This window comes from Postia placenta (assembly GCF_002117355.1).
Source record: "Postia placenta MAD-698-R-SB12 unplaced genomic scaffold POSPLAscaffold_1, whole genome shotgun sequence".
NCBI classification, from domain to species: Eukaryota; Fungi; Basidiomycota; class Agaricomycetes; order Polyporales; family Adustoporiaceae; genus Rhodonia; species Rhodonia placenta.
Genome location: NW_020169832.1, coordinates 1631584 through 1649402, shown reverse-complemented (window position 1 = coordinate 1649402; position 17819 = coordinate 1631584). Strand labels below are relative to the sequence as shown.

Here is a 17819-nt window from a genome sequence, read left to right as displayed (position 1 = left end):
ACGAGAACAAATGAATCGCTACTTCGAAGTCTCGCATGGGACTAGTGAACACATTTCATATACCCAAATTTCCGAGCATAGTCTACCTTGATGCGCTTTACTTCTGCTGACACCGCAATTTGAAGGTCCCTGCATTCTGGAAAACTTTTCATGGTGAGTCTCTTTTCCGTGTGCGTTGACTCGCGAGATGAATAACATAGAGTCAAGTCCTGATCTCGTCTCAAGGACGAGCCATGACGAGCATACCATGCTAATTCTGACATTTGCTTGGATTCTACGCCTTGATCGTTGTGCTGACCGTTTCTCTTTTAGGTGATATGGTCAGTCTCTTCTTCGCTGGGCGAGATGATTATTATGAATCCTATTTCTGAGGGCCTTACGCGGTCCGTCGATGTTTGATTCGAAATATGTCTTCAACCAAATGATCATATACTTGGCACTTGTACCGAAAAAAAAAAGAATACTAACATTTCCCCTCGCAGGAGTAATACATGGACTTACAGTAGAAGCCACTGGCTGTGTCGGCATCATCCAGCTGTGGGAGATATTATGATTCCGTGTATGATAGAGTACCTTACACCAATATGTATGTGTAGTGAGTGCCTGCAATGCATAGAGATCTGTCCATTTGGGCTACGACGATGGGTATGGCCACATGATGTTGAGCAACCACATGACAATCATAGCAATAATGAGTTTTGTCTTTGCGCCAGGCTTCCACTCAGTCTCGCCATACCAGACTCTGAAACCCGGCGACGAAGGTTGAGAGGCAGTCGTGCCTTCCGCGAGCCTATCAAGCCACCTGTGCTGCGGGCGTGCTGGTGTATCTGGCATCGGCGGGAGATCATCGCCGTCGTCCTTTCTCGACTCATCATCCTGCGATGCAAGGAAGATGACTTCAGGCTCGTTCATCGGTATAACCGAGTGGGCGCGCCGACCAGAGGATGACTGGGCGTCTGGCGCGGTCGTTGGTAGCGTCTGCGATTTCGACGAGCCGCATACCCAGTTCGTTATCTCCCCGGTAGCCTGGGCAACATGGTGGGACAAGTAAATGAACATGACGGTGGTGAGGATGAGGTTCACCGGACGCCATCGAGTGCCAGGAATGACGAGCAGGATGCCCTTGGTATCGCCCGCAAGCCAGAAGTGATACTGGATGATGAATGTCTCCAGCGAGCAAGTTCCGATGAAGGCGAACATACGCGAGGACGCGGAGCGTAGGATGACGTTCGCATTGCGCAGCACAACGAACGCCGCGATGGGGAGGAAGGAGATGTATGGGTGCCAGAGGTTGTACGCAAACTTGTCGGGCTGATATAGCTCGAAGGCGAAGAACCACAGTAGCACGATGCCGGAGGCACCAGCGGACGCCTTGACGATCAGCGGCCATTGCGGGTGGTCTGTCAGACGATGTTCACGGATTTTCATAACTGCGAGTGCCGTGAACATTCCGATGTATACGATCCACAGATCCAGGTTGACCCGGAAGGCCCATTCTCGCGCAGACCAGTGTATGCCACACGTCCGCTTCAAGAACTCGAAGATAGTATCGAGCAACCATTGCTCGCTCATGAACCACGTCACAACGCCCATAGAAAGGAAGATCTTGCAGACTAAGAAGACGGTGCGATCGTTGAACCGAGACCCAACGAGCATGGTGCCATAGATGACGAGGAACCACCATGATACCAGCGGGGCGAAATAGTATGAGAGGTAGTCGGTGTTCATGGTATATGCGAGTAGCAGCGTGAGGAGATTAAGGCGGATCATGACCTATAATATTATGAGCATTGACGTGCCTATTCGATCCGGAAAGGACTCACTTGTGCGATTCGTGTGAACCCAAAGTCCGCTTTCTTGACATAAAATGTGGTGTGGCCGTATCCAGTCATGAAGAGGTAGGAAGCGACCAGAATACGTATGGGATTGTAGATCCCAGAAATCTTAGATGCTCCTGTATAATGGTAGATGAGGATAGCGACTGCGATACCAGATTTGCTCGTGTCAGATGTCGTGCCAACGTATGGTAAGCGACTTACTTTGCATCCAGCCCTTCCATTCGTCTGTCTGCTCACGGTTTAGGAACCCAAGGTCCTTGTCCCCTCGCCTGACAGTGACTAATCCCACCGTCAGACTAAGCAAGGAAAGGAACGAGAACGTCCATGGGCTGAACTGCTTCTGCTCCTTCAGCCAGAAGCCCGTTCGATCTGCGATATATATCAAGGCAGAGGCGGCACTGACGACAACGGCAGGCATTTCGCTCTCCCCGACTAACTGTTGTCCTGGTGGGCGCGAGCCTGGGCCAATGGTCAATACGATTTCACGGATGACGATATTGCAACCACCAACCTAGGCGACTAGATAAAGCGACACAGACAGGGCCCCAAAAAATAGCAGCGGCAAGCACAATTGAATGCAGCGGAGACGGCAGGGGATACCGCCGGCAGCACGTCTTGTCCATCGGGAACGTCTTTGGGAGCGCGTCATTGCAGCGCAGGTTGAGCAGGATATGCGCTTGCGCCGCAACGATAGGGTCGGCGAAGTGCAGCCCATCCTCCGTCTGCGATGGATCGAGCATCTTATTGAACACCAGTGGCAGCGATACCGGCAATCGCGTGCCCGCGCCTCGGCTCGTGCCTGGGAGGAACGAGTACGGGTCCGAGAGCGCAGGTGGGTTGATCCGGTGCATGAGGTCTGAGTTCATGGCGTCGACGTCTGGTGCACGCATCGAAGCGGCGCGTTCGTGGTTGAGCTTGGAGACGACTATGTCCTCGATGGGAAGCAGTACGACGTCGTCTGCAGGGCGGGGGTGCGCACGGGAGAGCGCTTCCAGTGTGGAGGCCATCTTGGCTTCCCATGCTGAAAGACCACCTGAGCCTGCCTCTGCGTAGCGGAGGTACCATAGGCCGGAGCCAAGCACGAGGAGAGCGGGACGATCGGGGTCGGTGTCCTCACTCATACCTGGGCCAAAGTTCAAACTCGAGCTTGGGGTTGGCGATGAGTTGATGTACGACTGCGCATGCGAGGTATTTAGGTATGGGTCCCAGAAGAATGAGAGTTGCAGCCCGGTAGGGGAAGTATAGACGTGGTCGGTGTGTTTGCTCCCGTCGTCTGGCGGGGCAGTGGGTAGACTAGGGTCTACGATGTGCGCAAATTGAAAGAATAACTGGCGGGTAATAGAGTCGCCGATAAAGACGATACGGCGTGCACCCAAACATCTCGAAACGTCTCCCTGTTGGTACGTGTGCATCATACAACCTGTGTCCGGGATCGCATGAGGCCTTATATGTTGTTATTGTTGACTGCGAGCATCAATGACGACGTACCTTCAGGTTGCCAGTTCTTAAACCTATCGTCGAGCCATTGCCCCTCCGTTAACAATGCATCGCAATGGAGCGGGTCTGTATGATCTAGTACGCGTCCTTGAGACCACATGCGTAAGCCCACGTAGCGTGCCACATACCAAGAATGAAGTAGCGTACAGTTCCAAGAAGCAGTGCGAGCGCAACCGACATAAAAGCGACATAATGTAACCATTGCGGATTGAGGGAGAACGAGAATCGCCGTGGGGCCATTCAGGATAAGAAGGTGAACGTGCCGCTAGACGTCAGCAGGTGACCATACGTTGTTCCCAGTGCTATCAAGTGCTGCGAGCCCCGCCTCAGGCTTTTCGAGACTTCAACAATAAGAGTGAGTAGGAGAATCTGCTAAGCCGTGGCTGGACGATGGGGGACTGCTCAGGACAGAATGTGGGATTTCCCGAACGAGCATAGGGTTTGCTGACTCAGCGCACAGCACTCTCGAGTAAACGATCGATGGTGTCTGATCGCCGATCGAGTGATGCGCCCTCAGGGCAACATAAACAAACCCATGGAGATTCGGATGTAAAATGCGAGATCTGCAAATCGAGAATTACAAGCCTAATTACAAGCATAGTAGATTATGGCAACAGCAAGGGCGCAAGACCGAGGCAAGAACAGTAGAGCCCCAGCATTTAGCCTCCCAGCAGCTTCAACGCGGCCCTCAGCTCCTTCCGCGCCTGTTCCACGTCTTCGTAGTCCAGGGACGAGACCGCGAACCGGCAATGCTTCTGTGCGCGTGCAATCACCACCGGCGTCAGCTCCACGGGGACAGGCGTGAGCGTCGCATCCGATGCCCCGGGCGGCGGCGGCATTGCAGGGACAGATGGGAGGACGACTGGAGGCGCGGGCGACGATACGGAGTGCAGAAAATCATGTGGTGGGCGCGATGAAATGAAGCTGGGCGGGGGAGGCACTACAGGAGATGCCGCAGGCGGCACAGGTGCAACAAAGTGGGGCTCGAGTTGTGGATGTGCGTATGGGGGGCTCGATGGGACAAACCCTGGTGGAAGCTGGGAGGCAAATGATGCCCCTGATTCTGGCTCAACGTCCTCGGGCACAAACCTTGCCGAGAATCTAGGCTCTGGTGCAGAAGGCGAAGGCACAGATGGAAGAGAAGTATATACATCGGGAGGGGTCGCGAGAAGAGATTGATCCAGGAACGGCGGGGCGGACGGCTCAAAGCCCGGCGTGAGACCACCTGTGACAGAAGGCGTGAAGCGCACTTCCTTCCGAGACGGCGAGGGCGACGTGTCTTCTGTGTGCCGCGAAGTATCCACACCATCCGTCATGACTTCTTCAGCTTCTGCGACATCTTCCTGGCCCTCAAGTTCCTCGCTCACATGAGCAGACCTTGGGTTTCGTCCGCCCACTCCCCTAGTGACATCATCACCGGACAACATTTCCCCTGGCGTTCCTGGCGTTGTAACCGTGCTCCAGGTGCCTGGCGTCCGCGCAACGGGAGCAATGTCTGGGTGCGAATGCGGTAGAAGAGATGCGTTAGGTGCGTGAGGGGAAACCTGCTGGAAGAATGAGTTCTGTTGTGGAGAGGGCAAGTCCACGATCGATGGGGGAGGAGGCGTCGTGCGCATCGGCGCTAGCGCGCTCGTCCCTGCCACGGACTCGGGCGGACTGTAAGCCTGGGGCGGAGGTGAAGCGGACGATGGTACTATCACGTCAGGTTCGGGCGAAGGGTCCCCACCGGCAGGGCCAGGCGTGGGTTTACGGCCCTCACGGAAGGCTTTGGCGATATCGGCAGCCTTCCATTTGGAATAACGAATCTTCTCCGCATTCGAGTCAGCGGAGACAGACTCGGCTTTGTCTTTTTCGAAGGTACGGAGGATCTCGAGGAAGTTGGCAGCAGCAAGGAACTTCTTCGCAGTGCCACTGTAGTCGTGGATGAATGGGGAAGGAATGAAGTGCCAAGATTAAGTGAAGCAGCAAGATTCGTGGGTGGAAGGGCAGTCTTAGCCCACGTTGAGATAATGCAAGAAGGTAAGATAAAGGACGCACCGGGTAGCTTGTCCTCGCCTGTCCTCGCTGTCTGCCATTGTGAACACCTTCAGGGCAAAGTTCTCGACATATGCGGCCGCAGCAGACTCGTCCTCGACTGCATCATTGTGGCCGAGGTCTTCCTTCAGGTGCTCGAGTACGCCAAGAAGGGTGAAGAGGAATTTTCGGGAGGTTGATTCTTTGAGTTTGAGCGATATGCCCGCCTGAGCAGCGTAGTATGCGCCTGAGAGCTGTCAGAGCGCACGACGTACGATAACAGAGGCGTACGTACACCAATAGGACATGACGGGATCCTTACTACTGACCTCATCGGCGCGTTGGAGGTAGGGAGAAATAGACTTGAGTTCTGGGGGGACCGGAGGGAGATTCATGATGGCCATAGCGACTTTGTGGTGCGTACTTCAAGCGTAGCCTGATGTCGAGATGCAGGCCAAGAGTAGATGGTGCAGAGATGAGCGGGTGCAGAAGGGGTCTGCGGATGGCTGCGGGAGGCCAGGCGGGATGTGTATGGATATGGACACGAGCAAGGTGTATGTACCAGATTGGACTTGGACGCGGCGACTGCGATCTGGGGCAACTTCGCGGTGGCGTCACCGATCGGGCCCCTAACCCCAGCGAGCGTCCCCCCCGATGCGGCAGGTTGCTTGCCCGATCCGACAGTCTGCTACGGTCATTATTGACGTCGATCAACTCCCCGCCTTGACCTCGCTCAGGCTGTTCCCAGCGCGCGGGTGGAGGAAACGACGACGTCGGTGACGCCTCTTTGCTTCATGACGTCACGCCTCCACCTCCATTTGCCTATATAACCTCTGGTACGTCCTCTTTTACGTCGTATACCTCTCTCTCTCACCTTTTGCTACCTCACCATGAAGTACATCGAGCAATTCCAGAAGGGTTACAAGCCTCCATTCCAGGAGCAGAGCGACGCGCCTGGCCTGCAAGCCAAGCTCAATCCTCAGCCCATCAACGATGTTACCGCCGATGGAAAGCCCTACAAGGCCTCAGGCAAACTTGAGGAACAGAGCGTTATCATTACCGGCGCAGACAGCGGCATTGGGCTTAGCACGGCTATCCTCTTCGGTGACTCCTTGTTACGCTTGCCACGGATGGGAACACATGCTTATCCTCTTTCAAGCTCTCGAGGGTGCTGACCTTACGCTGACGTACACGCCGAAGGAAAAGAAGGAAGCAAAGGCAGCAGAGGAAGAGATCAAGAAGAAGACCAATGGCAAATGTAAAGTCCAGACTCTTGAGTACGATCTCAGGAAGGAGCAGCAGTGCATTGAGCTTGTCAAAAAGCACCTCTCTTTCCACGGAAAGCTTGACGCCCTGTGAGTATACACCGCGCATATAGCCAAGTTATGAGTCTGAATCTGACACATCGGGCAGTGTACTCAACCATGGCACTCAAAACGCCAATACTGATTTCCCCTCCCTACCCACCGAGCAATGGCATGATACTTTTGACACCAACATCCACTCATTTTTCTACATCTGCAAGGCAGCTATTCCACACCTCCCTCCAGGCGGAACCATCAACTTCAACGCTTCTATCAATATGGCGGTTGGGCACCCTGAGCTCATCGACTACACTGCTACAAAAGGTGCCATGATCGGGATGATGCGCGCGCTCAGCAACCAGCTCGTCGGTGACAAGGGTATCCGCTGTAATGCAGTTGCTCCTGGTCCAATCTGGACGCCTCTAATGTGAGTGGATGTGCGTTCACCGCTAATTCGATCGACTTATCCACGATATTGAACAGTCCGGCGACGATGACAAAGGACTCGATCGAGAAGTTTGGTACCAGTGTGCCTATGGGCCGTGCGGGTCAGCCCATTGAAATTGCGACGGCATTCGTCTACCTCGCATCTCCTGATTCAAGTTACATCAGGTAGGTATCGATTTCGTCAGAGAGACCGACTGGCGCTGATGAAAACAACAGCGGACAAGTTATTCACATCAATGGGGGCGTTGTCATCGAGTAATTGTCCTGCGACAACAGAACTTGCAAACATCAAGTGTATAATAGCTCGCGTTGAACAATATTACATGCATGCTAACGAATGGATCCGGATGATTGCACTTTATTCTGCACATTGCGTACATGATGGAGGCAAGTGAATCGTGAAACCGCTGACTCGACTTCGTGGCGAACAACGGTATGTGGTCTTGTCCTTGAAGTGGATCACAACATACTGTGCCTACCTGGGCAGTCGGCAGAACCCCCAAAGTCGGTACCCCTTGCCTGATTGGCCCAGGAGCCAGAATCAATGATCGGATTGCGAACATCCCGAGAGATTCCGGGGAATCCTGCTCTCTGATTGGCGGTAGGTCACGCCTGCCGACTTGGGGGGTCTGCCGACTACCCAGGATGGCACAGTATTCTCCAAAAACTTATTCAATGACCCGTGTTAGCGATGACGTGTGTACATTCGAGACCATCTCGTGGTTTGTGGCCGTGTCCACGGGTCGAAAGCTTTTCCTGACATGATCCGGAGGTCGTTCGCGTCGCATGCAAGGACGTGTTTTCTCATGGAAGGTGAGTCTCGACTGTAAACAGACATGCGCACTAAGACCTTATCCACGCGCCAGCTGAAACTCGGAGACTGCTCGACTCCGTTGTCGGAATGTGTCGCATCTTGAGGCCGGACACAGTCCCCGAAGATGTGGATACAACAGAGAGGTCATATTGTTCTCGTACATCGCCTCAGTTCATGCGATTGGTAGTCGGACGCATATTTCAAAGACGGCGATACAATAAAACAGCGCTTTGCTATCATGCGTGGCAGGCTCGTCGTGACAAATTAGACGTATGCACTGCCATCCTTGCAAGCACTCTGCACTCGCACCTCCAGCTCAGCAATACGCTCGCGTACGCCACTCGAAGTGCTGCTGCCGCTTTGTGACGTACTAGTGCGGCGCATGTTCGCCGAAGGCCGCCCGGCATCTGCCAAGTCCTGCCCAAGAGAAGCGTGTGGCTGCCCGTACGTGCGATCAAGTTCAGGCTGGCGGGAAGGATCGTGATTGAGACCGAGGTGGGCGTTTGGGATGCGAGCGAGAGTGGCTGTGGACGTGGGCTCGCACATGCCTCCGCGGGTCGCGGAGCTGATATCAAGGGATGTCGGCTGCTGGGCCCGGTCCGACATTTGAGCGTGCGGCTTGGCTAGCACACTAGCAGGCGCAGGCGCGGAGTCATCGGTGGGAGTACATCCGCTCGAGGTCCCCCTTACGGCCGCAGACATCACAGCATATTGATTGGAAGCAGGTCCGTCCGAGTTGTCTTGTGTGGCCGGAGCTACGTGCAGATCGGATACTGATGGTGGCAGATCGGAACCCAAGATGCTGGTGGGAGGATTCGGAAGTCGGCGGGACCCTCTAACAGAGGGAGGGAACGGCTCATCTTCTCCGTAGAGATGAGGGCATCCGAAAGCTTGACCAATCGTATACTCCGCACCGGCGCTGGGCTCCATGGAGGGCCCCGGCAACTTCACCGGTATCATTCTATTGGGATGACGCGCTGGGCGGAGGGGTTGGATCGCAATCTGAGGCACTGCATGCATCTCTGTTGCAGAGACGTGCGCAATTTTGGGGGTGACATCGCCGCCGTCGCCGACATGCTCTGTTGCTGCGCTGGCACCTGGACCGTCGAGGGCAGGGTCTTCTGGCATTCCGTGGGACCGTGATAAGCCAGCAGACGCATAGTCAGCCACCGCAGCGACGTAGTCTGTCCTCCCTTGGGCCCGCGGAACACAGGAGGTCATTGCCACCCGCTGTTCCGAATCCTGCGTCTGCGGGTGCCGTGTGACACTCCCGTCTCTGTTCAGGGCATCAAGCATCCGACGATGAGCCTCACGGTACTGCTTGCTGCCCGGCTTGAGGAGACCTCCGACACGAGGACCCGATGGACGGGGAACGCTCACCTTCCTAGCGCATGCGCCGTATTCTGGACCGGCTATAGTGGAAGTGGCAGTGTCCTCGTCCTCGTCCAGGTCAAGTTGCGTGGATTCAACAACGCGGCCAACTTCCTCATCCGAGTTAGCGTCGTCGAGATCCGTGGCTCCGAAATCTGCCTCAGACGAGGAAGCTAGACTGTCCATGCTAGCTGGGTGCGAGGAAAAACCTGAGGAATACACGCTGTCGTCCGAGTGCTCTGGTTCGTTCGGCTCCGTCACTATGAGCGACGACTCGGAGCAGGTGTCCGGATTCATGACATGTAGTTGAGCGCTTGGCTTGTGAGGCAGACGTTTGGATATATGGGATCTCTGCGGAGGCTGCAGAAGGCGGAGAAAATCCTCGTCTCCATCTCCATGGGTATACAGAGTGCTGCTCCGGCTGTGGAGAGTTCCTGGGGGTCCGTGCTGTTTCGATGTGGGCCAGCAGTTACTAGCAACATTCCTAGCGTCCAAAGATCCATCGATGGATCGTCGACGTTGTAACGGGCGAACATGGGCTCCGCTGGATGATTGAGTTGGGTCACGAGGGATGGGATCAATAGACAGGAAATTGATAATGCGTATTGGCAAAGTGACGTGGATGTCCGGAGTCAAAGACCCGGCGCTCAGAGTGATTCGGATGATGTATTCGACTTCAAGCAGACGGTTCCGTGTGACAGATAATGCCTCTGGCTGCGCAGGAATTTAGCCACGGAATAATTGTGTAGCTCGAGGCTTTGACATACCGGTAGAAGGATGTAGTGTGAGAAAGTGAGTTCCTGTCCAGGTGCTACACCTGTCCACCACCCTTTCGCACTAGCATGTCCTTTAGTCCCCCGGTGGGCCATCTGCAGAAATGTCTCGGCGAGCACCTTGTGCATCGTTGTTGTTTGACAGGAGTCTGGATCCAGGGTACGAGCGTTTCCAGTATCTAGAGCAGGCTTCGGTTTGAAAATGGTGGTACTTCGAATCAACGTAAGTGTGAGAGTCCTAATAGTTTTTTTCGTCTCGTTTACGACAGCGACAGTGACGTAGCACCGCTGTCCCGCTACCCAGGTCAGTCTGTGCAGGAGGCCAGTGAGCTTGACTTTGTTGGCGCTACCCAGCATAGAAAGGCTCTTGCTGGTGGCCGACTGGAGAGGTCTCGCTGCAGGAAGGAGCACAACGGATGGGCTGAGGCGCGGCCATATCTCGCAATGCCGATAAAAATGAGCGATGGAACGTTTGCCGTTCTTTGGGTTCTTAACCTTGATGGATCTACGAAACGTGACGCGTGAGTATCAATGGGAGAAACCAGCAAGGCACTCACACCATCGCAACATACTGAACTGCGACACCAGAGTGAACACTCAACACACCCTTTGGTGTACCACAAGTGCCGTCGGCAGGTAGCCTCATCGCAAAGGGAAGTACATGAACACCTTCAATGGCTGGCGCGAATCCGTCCGCACCCGCAGGTTTCTCGTATATACGGTGCAGTTGGTCGGTAATCTCAGAGAGGGGTGAGGCGCATTGGTAGAATGTATGGCGTTCGTCTTGACTGGGAATGCATTCAAACCCCACGACGCGTACTTTGCCCCCAGCGAGTAGCATGGGCAATTCCTTTCTTGACCGCTTGCGTACCCGAAGCTTGACATAACCCCGGAGAAAATCGCCTTGGACACAAGCATTGCTTTCCAGAACGATGTCCACATCAATGCGCGCGCGAGACTTCGCTTGTTCCAGAGACACCGGGTCGGCCAGAGGATCTCGGTCTACTGCTCCGCAAGGCTGCCTGGAATGGGTAGGGCGCACGACAGCTCCAGACTTGAGTCGAGCGTTTGCGTTGCCCATGAGCAATCTGAGGTCAGAGGCATTCCTGGTCTGAGACTCGCGGAAATTGTGTAGAGTGTTTGACCGCACAAAACCTGATTGCGCAGCATTCCCCTCTGAAGGCGATGGATAGTCTTGAGAGACAAGAGGCCCGAGGATACCAGGCGCGAAGCTTGCTACATTAGCACGGCCGTGGTCAACACCAGAATTATCGCCGTTGGTGAAATGTGAGGAGCGAACGCTGGAAATATCAGAGTGGCTGGGGGTTGTTTCCAAGTCCTGCAACGTCGTTCCTGAGAAACGAGACGTCGGCTCTGATGGATCGTCGCTGCTACTAAGCTGAGACGAGGATGTCTGGTAGTCAGAGGGCACGGATGGCTGACAGTCAGCCAAAGCAATACCAAGGCCGGCCATAGAGGCTAGAGCAGACATTTGCCTCCGGAAGTTGCAACTGCTGGATATAGTGTCAGGGACTAGGGGCGCTCAGGGTACTAGCAAAGCAAGAGAAGTCAGATATGTGGGCACCGACGTTGCGTTGATATGATAAGTAGGCTGGCCATGTACTAGTGAACCAGGCGGTTTCATAATGGCGCTGGTTTGAGCTGCAATGCCAAAATACAAGGTACACGATCCTGGAAAACATCGCGATGATTGGATGGTGTAGACCAGCCGGAGCGACAGATAACATGTTAGGCAAGCGTAGTAGGATATGGCTGAGCTCTAACAAGTAGAGTTCACGAGCTCGAGTTGGATAGGCGAGACGAGATCGAGATCGTCCAATAGCCAATCACAGCAACACGATTGTCACTGTCCGCGGTGGATTGAACCGAGAATATTACGGTGATGATGATAGACTAATACATGCAATCAGTACAAAAGAATATGACGATAAGGGTGTGAGTAGAATAATGATACTAGAGCGTATATGTAGCCGGATATCGAATGTGCGTGTCCTCACCAATGTCCTAGTTCTACGAGATGGCGATCAAATCCTAGCTCAAGCCAAGAGTCAACGCCTTCGATGGGGCCATTTCTAGAAGACAGTCCGACGAATCCCACCCGGTCATATACCTTGGCCGCCGCGGGATTGTTGTGTGCTACGTAAAGCACCACGCTCTCCTTCGATTGAAGAAGTCTAGGCGCGGAAAAAGGTCATTAATCTCGCGCTTTCCAAAAACAAGCAATCCGACGCACTGCTTGCACACAAATCGTGTGAGCCGTTCGGCGCATCCACGCTGCCTCCATTTCGGGTTGGTATACACTTTTGTAATCCCCGCCACGGTCTCGCTCGTCCGTGTCACCGCGACGACAGAAGCGAGCTCTGGGGCTTGCCCACGTGCCGTTATCTCGTGCACCCACAATTGACCCTCGCGGATGAGCCTCGCAGCTTCCTCAATGGCTTCATCTTGGGTCAAAGTGAATGGTTCCTATGGGGGGCAATGGGTCAATAGTAGGTATGCATAATGGTTCGGGAAAGACTTGCCGATGCGGCAGCAAATCCGTAGCACAGCTCTGCTGCCTGCTGGACATCTCTCTCGACGGCGGGCCGCAGATCGTATACTATGTCTGGCAACAAAGTGTGTTGACGAGGCTTGTACGTCTGCCTCGTGCAATAAGTGAAGTTGGCCCAGTAATATTCTGAATCACGATCGAGAGGAATCCCAGTCTCTTTCGTCCAGAAAGTAGCAAACGTGCGCGTCACAACATCGAGAGCGAACACGGAGAAGACACGTTCAGGAGGAACATGATCCTTCAGTGTACAAACGAGCCGGTGGATGCGGGGTGTGAAGAACTCTGGTCGCAGTTGGCTAGTAGGGATCGGAGTGAAGATGAAGATCGGGTAAGGGCCCAAAGGGCCCTCAGTGCACGACAGCACGAAGTCAATTGAGGTCCTTGATCCGGGTTGAGGCGAGGCGCATACGATCCAAAGGTTTCCTTCGGTGCGGGAGCTCACTGCTCGCCGTGCCTTTTTTGCATAAGGGAAGACGATGTTGGCGCTCCGCGCATGCGCATGGAACATCTCCCAGATACTATCCGGGAGATCGGCAGCAGAATGGTAGACGGTGATCTGAGGAGATGTCAGAGCAGAAGGCATTGTAGGGCGACGAAGTCAAAGGAGGGTTTTGTCTGAGAGGATATGCAGAGGGTACTGCTCTGCTGCTATTGCGAACCCGCCGCAGACTTATATATGCCAAAGTGCCTTCATGACCCGTCGGGAAATCGAGATATGATCACATCGCCGGCATCTCAAAGCGTTTGGGTTTGAGACGCACCCCTATATCGCCGGACAAAAGACACCTGTCGAAGCACTGGCGATGTTCAATATGTGTGGATTGCGATGCATTCCGATCAGGGGCCTGCGTGAAATGTGTCACATATGTGGCGGAAATCTGCCATCACCCTTTGTGCTTGCCTGAATGGCAACCCGAACCTTGTGGAATGGATCAAAGTCCTATTGCAAGATGCAAGTGGATGTATAGGATAACAAAGCCGAGGTGTTCCTGGGCCTGTTCCACCAAAATGACATGGACATGATGCCCGCATACTCATACGCTTTGGCAGATTCACACGAGTGAACTGTCCCAATATGTGCATCTGCGGATGGCGTAGGTTTATCCATTTATTCAACTCCGCACGCCGCGTGAACCTCAGACACACAGTGGGCGCACCTCTAGAGTTGGCCGACGCTCTGGGCGTTTATTTCGCAATCCGAGAGAGACGCTGAACAGACGCTTGTGACGCCTAACGCTTGTGTTCCCCGCATGTCTGGTCAACCGAAACTTTGTCGTCTGACTGAGAAAATTGACAGTCCCTCCGGGTCAGCCGGATCATTGTTGCTCATCACGGCTGAAGTGAAGGTCAAGGCGGAGGAATGCACCATTGTACTGAAACGTGGCTGACACCATGAGTAATTGTACAGGTCGGAAGTATAATGCGACGGATATTGCTTCAATCGTATTCAAGGTAGCCGGTCAAGACACACGAACATCTCGTTCCGGGACGCTGAGAAGATGGGGCTGATCATGCGAGATCATAAGCCGTTCGAGGGTCTGCTTGGTATGAGAGGCACCTGTAGATGATAGGCTGCAGCGTATGCTGTCATCTGTCAAAGAGGACAGCATAAATTGTGATTACGTACCATACATGATCTCTGGATGACCACAGTCCGCCATAGCAACGATTCTGATCAAGAGCCAGACGTAGGCCATTGTCACGATATTACTACGCAATAGTCCTGCTTAATAAGGACTGCAACGTATCGTTTGTGTACTCACGATGTGGTCATCCGAGTGTTCAATGGTGTGATGCCGCCATTCATGTCATTACCTTAATAACGAGCCGCGGAGGTCATAGATAGACGCGATGCCGCATCGACTTGAGCTGTAACACAAGCGAGGAGATAATTATCGCCTAGAGCTGTGCGTGTAATGGTTTGCTTGTAGGACGGATATGAAAGTGATGAGTGAGACGCTGCGCGCCACGAGGCGTGTTCATTCTGTAACCTGCCAAATAAGGCAGCTGTGCCGTTTGCTCACTGGAATCATTGTTGTACCAATTCTTATTGCGACAAGTAGCAGACACTGCCTCCACAGAACAGGCGAGCTAACCATACCAGGCGCATTCAAAGGTTGTTGTTCTCACGGAACAATTCTGCCCACAGCTCACTTTGACTTCACCCGTCGCAATCGCACATGTCTGACAAGGTCGCTAGAACGCTCACCAATCCATCGAATCGTGCAAAGCCCAAAGATGACAATGACCGGAGGATTGTGTATCGGAGTGTCCTCGAAAATCCATTTCGGATTCAATGGTGGTGTCATGACATGGAACTGACATATCGTCATACTGATGCCGCGTGTTCGTTAGGCCTTCCGTTCCTGTGAATTTGCAGAACTCCATCTTGGCCCGCGTGATAGACATGGCCGAAGGAGTATCTGAATATCATCTCTCCCGAGAGAAAATGAGCCGTAAGAGAAAGCGGTCTCAGAAAGGTTCGAATAGCCGGCGGTCTAAAAGGCGATGTCCCGGAGAGCAAGCTGTGCAGGCAGACGGCAATGTAGACGAAGGCCCTGAACCAACTACAGCTCATACCGATCCGGCTTTCCCGCCGGCACCGAGGACCGAGCCTGACGACGAGACATCTGGGAACAGTATTCTACCCCAGCCTGTCATTCGGCACCACCTGACCACTGGTATCAACGAGGTGACCAAACTATTGGAAAGGGTGGCCCAGTCATACCGACAAACAATCACCGCCCTCGACACTCTTGTTCCCGAGTCTCGCTCGGATACAGGTTCCATCTTGATCCTAGTCTGTCGAGGGGATGTCGACCCGCCCATCCTCATTGACCATTTACCCCACCTCGTAGCAGCTTGCAATTCCAGTCGTTCGGACCCACTGGACAACGGGATCTGGCTTGTTCCTTTGCAGAAGGGCGCAGAGTCTTCCTTGGCAGATGCCTTGGGCCTGAGGCGGGTGTCGGTGCTGGCCGTTCATGTGAGTTGCGTTCAGAAGTACTTTAACCTCTTCGTTATTGATCATGAATAGGGAGATGCTCCCCGATTTCGGGAATTGACTCCCCTTCTAGGGAGCGTACAGTTGTTGCGGGCCTCGTGGTTGACTCCGCGCCAAGGGCAGCACGAACGGTTAGTGCCAACACATGTCAAACAATTACGGACGACTGCCCCCAAGGATATGAAGGGAGCGAAGGAGCAACGTGCGCGAAACCGAGCAGCTGCACGGGAAAGGAAGAAGGAAAAGAAGCAGAAGGTAGCGCAGAAAACTGTAATATCCTCTGCAGCCCCTCTATGTCCCACATAGATCCGACGACAGGATGGTCATGTGGATGATTGTCTATCGTCTGGTTTTGCATATTTAGCGGTATCTGAGTATACAGTGTTCTCTGCATACATCTACTTCGGAGTTGATTTTATGTAGCGAACAGACATAGATTTTAAGCGCATACATACCTTTTAGCTGAGTATGTACATTTAAGCGCCCGTAGTGCGATCAATTTGATCGGGGACACGAACGAACTTTAAGAGCTAGCCACAATGTTGCCAACAGCCACCTGCCCGAGATCTATACAGGGACAGTGATCTGGCAACATAACAACCTCAGGCACGGGTTGTTCTCGCCCTAGCTGCTGCCCTGAGCCGGGGTATTAATAGTGTCCAAACGTTACAACGTCGCCCGTCCCGGTCCCGGCTGCGCGGCCACTAGCTGCTAGCTACATCTTTACGCTAAGTCAATAAAATCTAGGCAGCCCAGTGAACGTATTATTAGCCACACCATGTTCATTGCAATTATCGGAACCCGATCTGCCGGGAAATCCACCGTGCAAGACTACCTAATCGACCGAAAGGGTTTTCAAGCCGTTCGACTGCACAAGGTCCGTTCCACACTGAATCTTTGAGACGTTATTGCTTGATTAGTTATCAGCAAGATGTGGCGAATATTACTGAACAGTCCGACTCTGACTCCACCTATAGTGGCGAATCCGAAATGTTGCTCATGGACGAGCCCACGCCCAATCCTCTCGATCATAGGCTGTCGTTCTTGTCGATGATTTCCCCGCCGCAGTCTGCCCTTCCATCGCCCTTGTCAGGTGGAGGCTCCCAGGGGGAACAGTCGCTATACTTTTCGACGTCTTCCGATATGCTGGAGCATGCCACCAGAAACTGGCGCATGAATTTCGTCACAATCGATCTAGACACACAAGAATCACTGGAGCAGTTTGTCAGGCGGCCCTTCATTATGGTTGTTAATGTAGACGCGCCAATATTACTTCGCTTTGAGCGAGCACTAAGGTAGGTCAATTCGCCAGGAAATGCCGCTATGTATTTGTATGACTGAAGATGATTATCAGTCTAGGGGATCCAGGTTCCCTCGAAGGGTTTGTTCGGGCTCATGACGGATTCTATTACGGAGAAACGAGTGTATGTTCATCGGCAAGAAGTACGTCGAACACTTCAATACCGTCACTGCTCGCAACGAGCAGGCTTGCAAAACTGCACATCGTCAATGCATTTGACACCATACCGGCTCTTCATTCCCATCTGGATAACTTAAACCTTCTGGATCAAGGTCGCCTACGACCAGGCTGGGATGCATACTTCATGCAACTCGCCGAGCTGGCATCGGAGCGATCAAATTGTATGAAACGGCGCGTAGGAGCCATCTTGGTGCGAAACAAGCGAATTCTAGCAACAGGGTATGTTTCCATCACCTCATGGCCGCATAGCGCTGAAGGCGCCTGCCAGGTATAACGGCACTCCCCGCGGCCTCACAAATTGTAACGAAGGCGGTTGTACGAGGTGTAACAGCGGGAAGGAAGCATCCGATGAATGTGTATGTTTACATGCGGAGGAGAATGCACTCCTTGAAGCTGGCCGAGAACGCGTCGGGGACGGTGCCGTTCTTTATTGCAACACGTAAGTCTTCACATCGGCGTATGATCCCTTCCCTTATCAGACGGATCTACATTCGTAGTTGCCCATGTCTTAAATGTACGATCAAGATCATTCAGACCGGCGTGAAGGAAGTTGTGTACAACCTCAGCTACAAAGTGTGAGTCTCAAGGTTGATCTTTTGTCAACGGGTGGCTCACTAGCGTTCGATAAATCAGAGATGACTCATCAGCAGCTTTGTTCAGCGAGGCTGGCGTGGTTCTGAGGAGACATTCAATGCCAAAATAAACT

General features: G+C 53.4%; 7 protein-coding genes across 7 annotated transcripts; 3 read left to right on the top strand and 4 right to left on the bottom strand.

Annotated features, from left to right (window-relative positions):
• Positions 1-522: 522 nt before the first annotated feature.
• On the bottom strand, positions 523-3515 carry POSPLADRAFT_1072296 (hypothetical protein; the record flags this gene model as incomplete). The annotated part of the gene is made up of 6 exons (XM_024482505.1): positions 523-1773; positions 1824-1981; positions 2040-2297; positions 2350-3258; positions 3327-3410; positions 3464-3515. 6 exons carry the CDS (start codon positions 3513-3515, stop codon positions 634-636), a joined length of 2601 nt encoding a protein of 866 aa, XP_024344130.1. The 3' UTR covers positions 523-633.
• Positions 3516-3994: 479 nt separating this feature from the next.
• POSPLADRAFT_1042568 (hypothetical protein) lies at positions 3995-5752 on the bottom strand (the record flags this gene model as incomplete). Its single annotated transcript, XM_024478132.1, has 5 exons — positions 3995-4197; positions 4348-4617; positions 4753-5246; positions 5373-5595; positions 5644-5752. The coding sequence occupies 5 exons, from the start codon at positions 5750-5752 to the stop codon at positions 3995-3997; spliced, it is 1299 nt and encodes a 432-aa protein (XP_024344129.1).
• A 486-nt stretch (positions 5753-6238) lies between these two features.
• POSPLADRAFT_1030416 (hypothetical protein) lies at positions 6239-7358 on the top strand (the record flags this gene model as incomplete). The annotated part of the gene is made up of 5 exons (XM_024476725.1): positions 6239-6452; positions 6508-6703; positions 6762-7079; positions 7136-7264; positions 7316-7358. 5 exons carry the CDS (start codon positions 6239-6241, stop codon positions 7356-7358), a joined length of 900 nt encoding a protein of 299 aa, XP_024344128.1.
• An 819-nt stretch (positions 7359-8177) lies between these two features.
• POSPLADRAFT_1051478 (hypothetical protein) lies at positions 8178-11531 on the bottom strand (the record flags this gene model as incomplete). Its single annotated transcript, XM_024480173.1, has 3 exons — positions 8178-9998; positions 10052-10562; positions 10615-11531. 3 exons carry the CDS (start codon positions 11529-11531, stop codon positions 8178-8180), a joined length of 3249 nt encoding a protein of 1082 aa, XP_024344127.1.
• A 418-nt stretch (positions 11532-11949) lies between these two features.
• Positions 11950-13212, bottom strand: POSPLADRAFT_1072295 (hypothetical protein; the record flags this gene model as incomplete). Its single annotated transcript, XM_024482504.1, has 3 exons — positions 11950-12252; positions 12312-12544; positions 12601-13212. 3 exons carry the CDS (start codon positions 13210-13212, stop codon positions 12072-12074), a joined length of 1026 nt encoding a protein of 341 aa, XP_024344126.1. The 3' UTR covers positions 11950-12071.
• A 1597-nt stretch (positions 13213-14809) lies between these two features.
• POSPLADRAFT_1129672 (hypothetical protein) lies at positions 14810-15939 on the top strand (the record flags this gene model as incomplete). The annotated part of the gene is made up of 4 exons (XM_024483865.1): positions 14810-14931; positions 14985-15139; positions 15203-15619; positions 15671-15939. 4 exons carry the CDS (start codon positions 14810-14812, stop codon positions 15937-15939), a joined length of 963 nt encoding a protein of 320 aa, XP_024344125.1.
• A 472-nt stretch (positions 15940-16411) lies between these two features.
• POSPLADRAFT_1042564 (hypothetical protein) lies at positions 16412-17816 on the top strand (the record flags this gene model as incomplete). Its single annotated transcript, XM_024478131.1, has 6 exons — positions 16412-16510; positions 16741-16928; positions 17120-17332; positions 17382-17552; positions 17611-17688; positions 17747-17816. 6 exons carry the CDS (start codon positions 16412-16414, stop codon positions 17814-17816), a joined length of 819 nt encoding a protein of 272 aa, XP_024344124.1.
• Between the last annotated feature and the right edge of the window lie 3 nt (positions 17817-17819).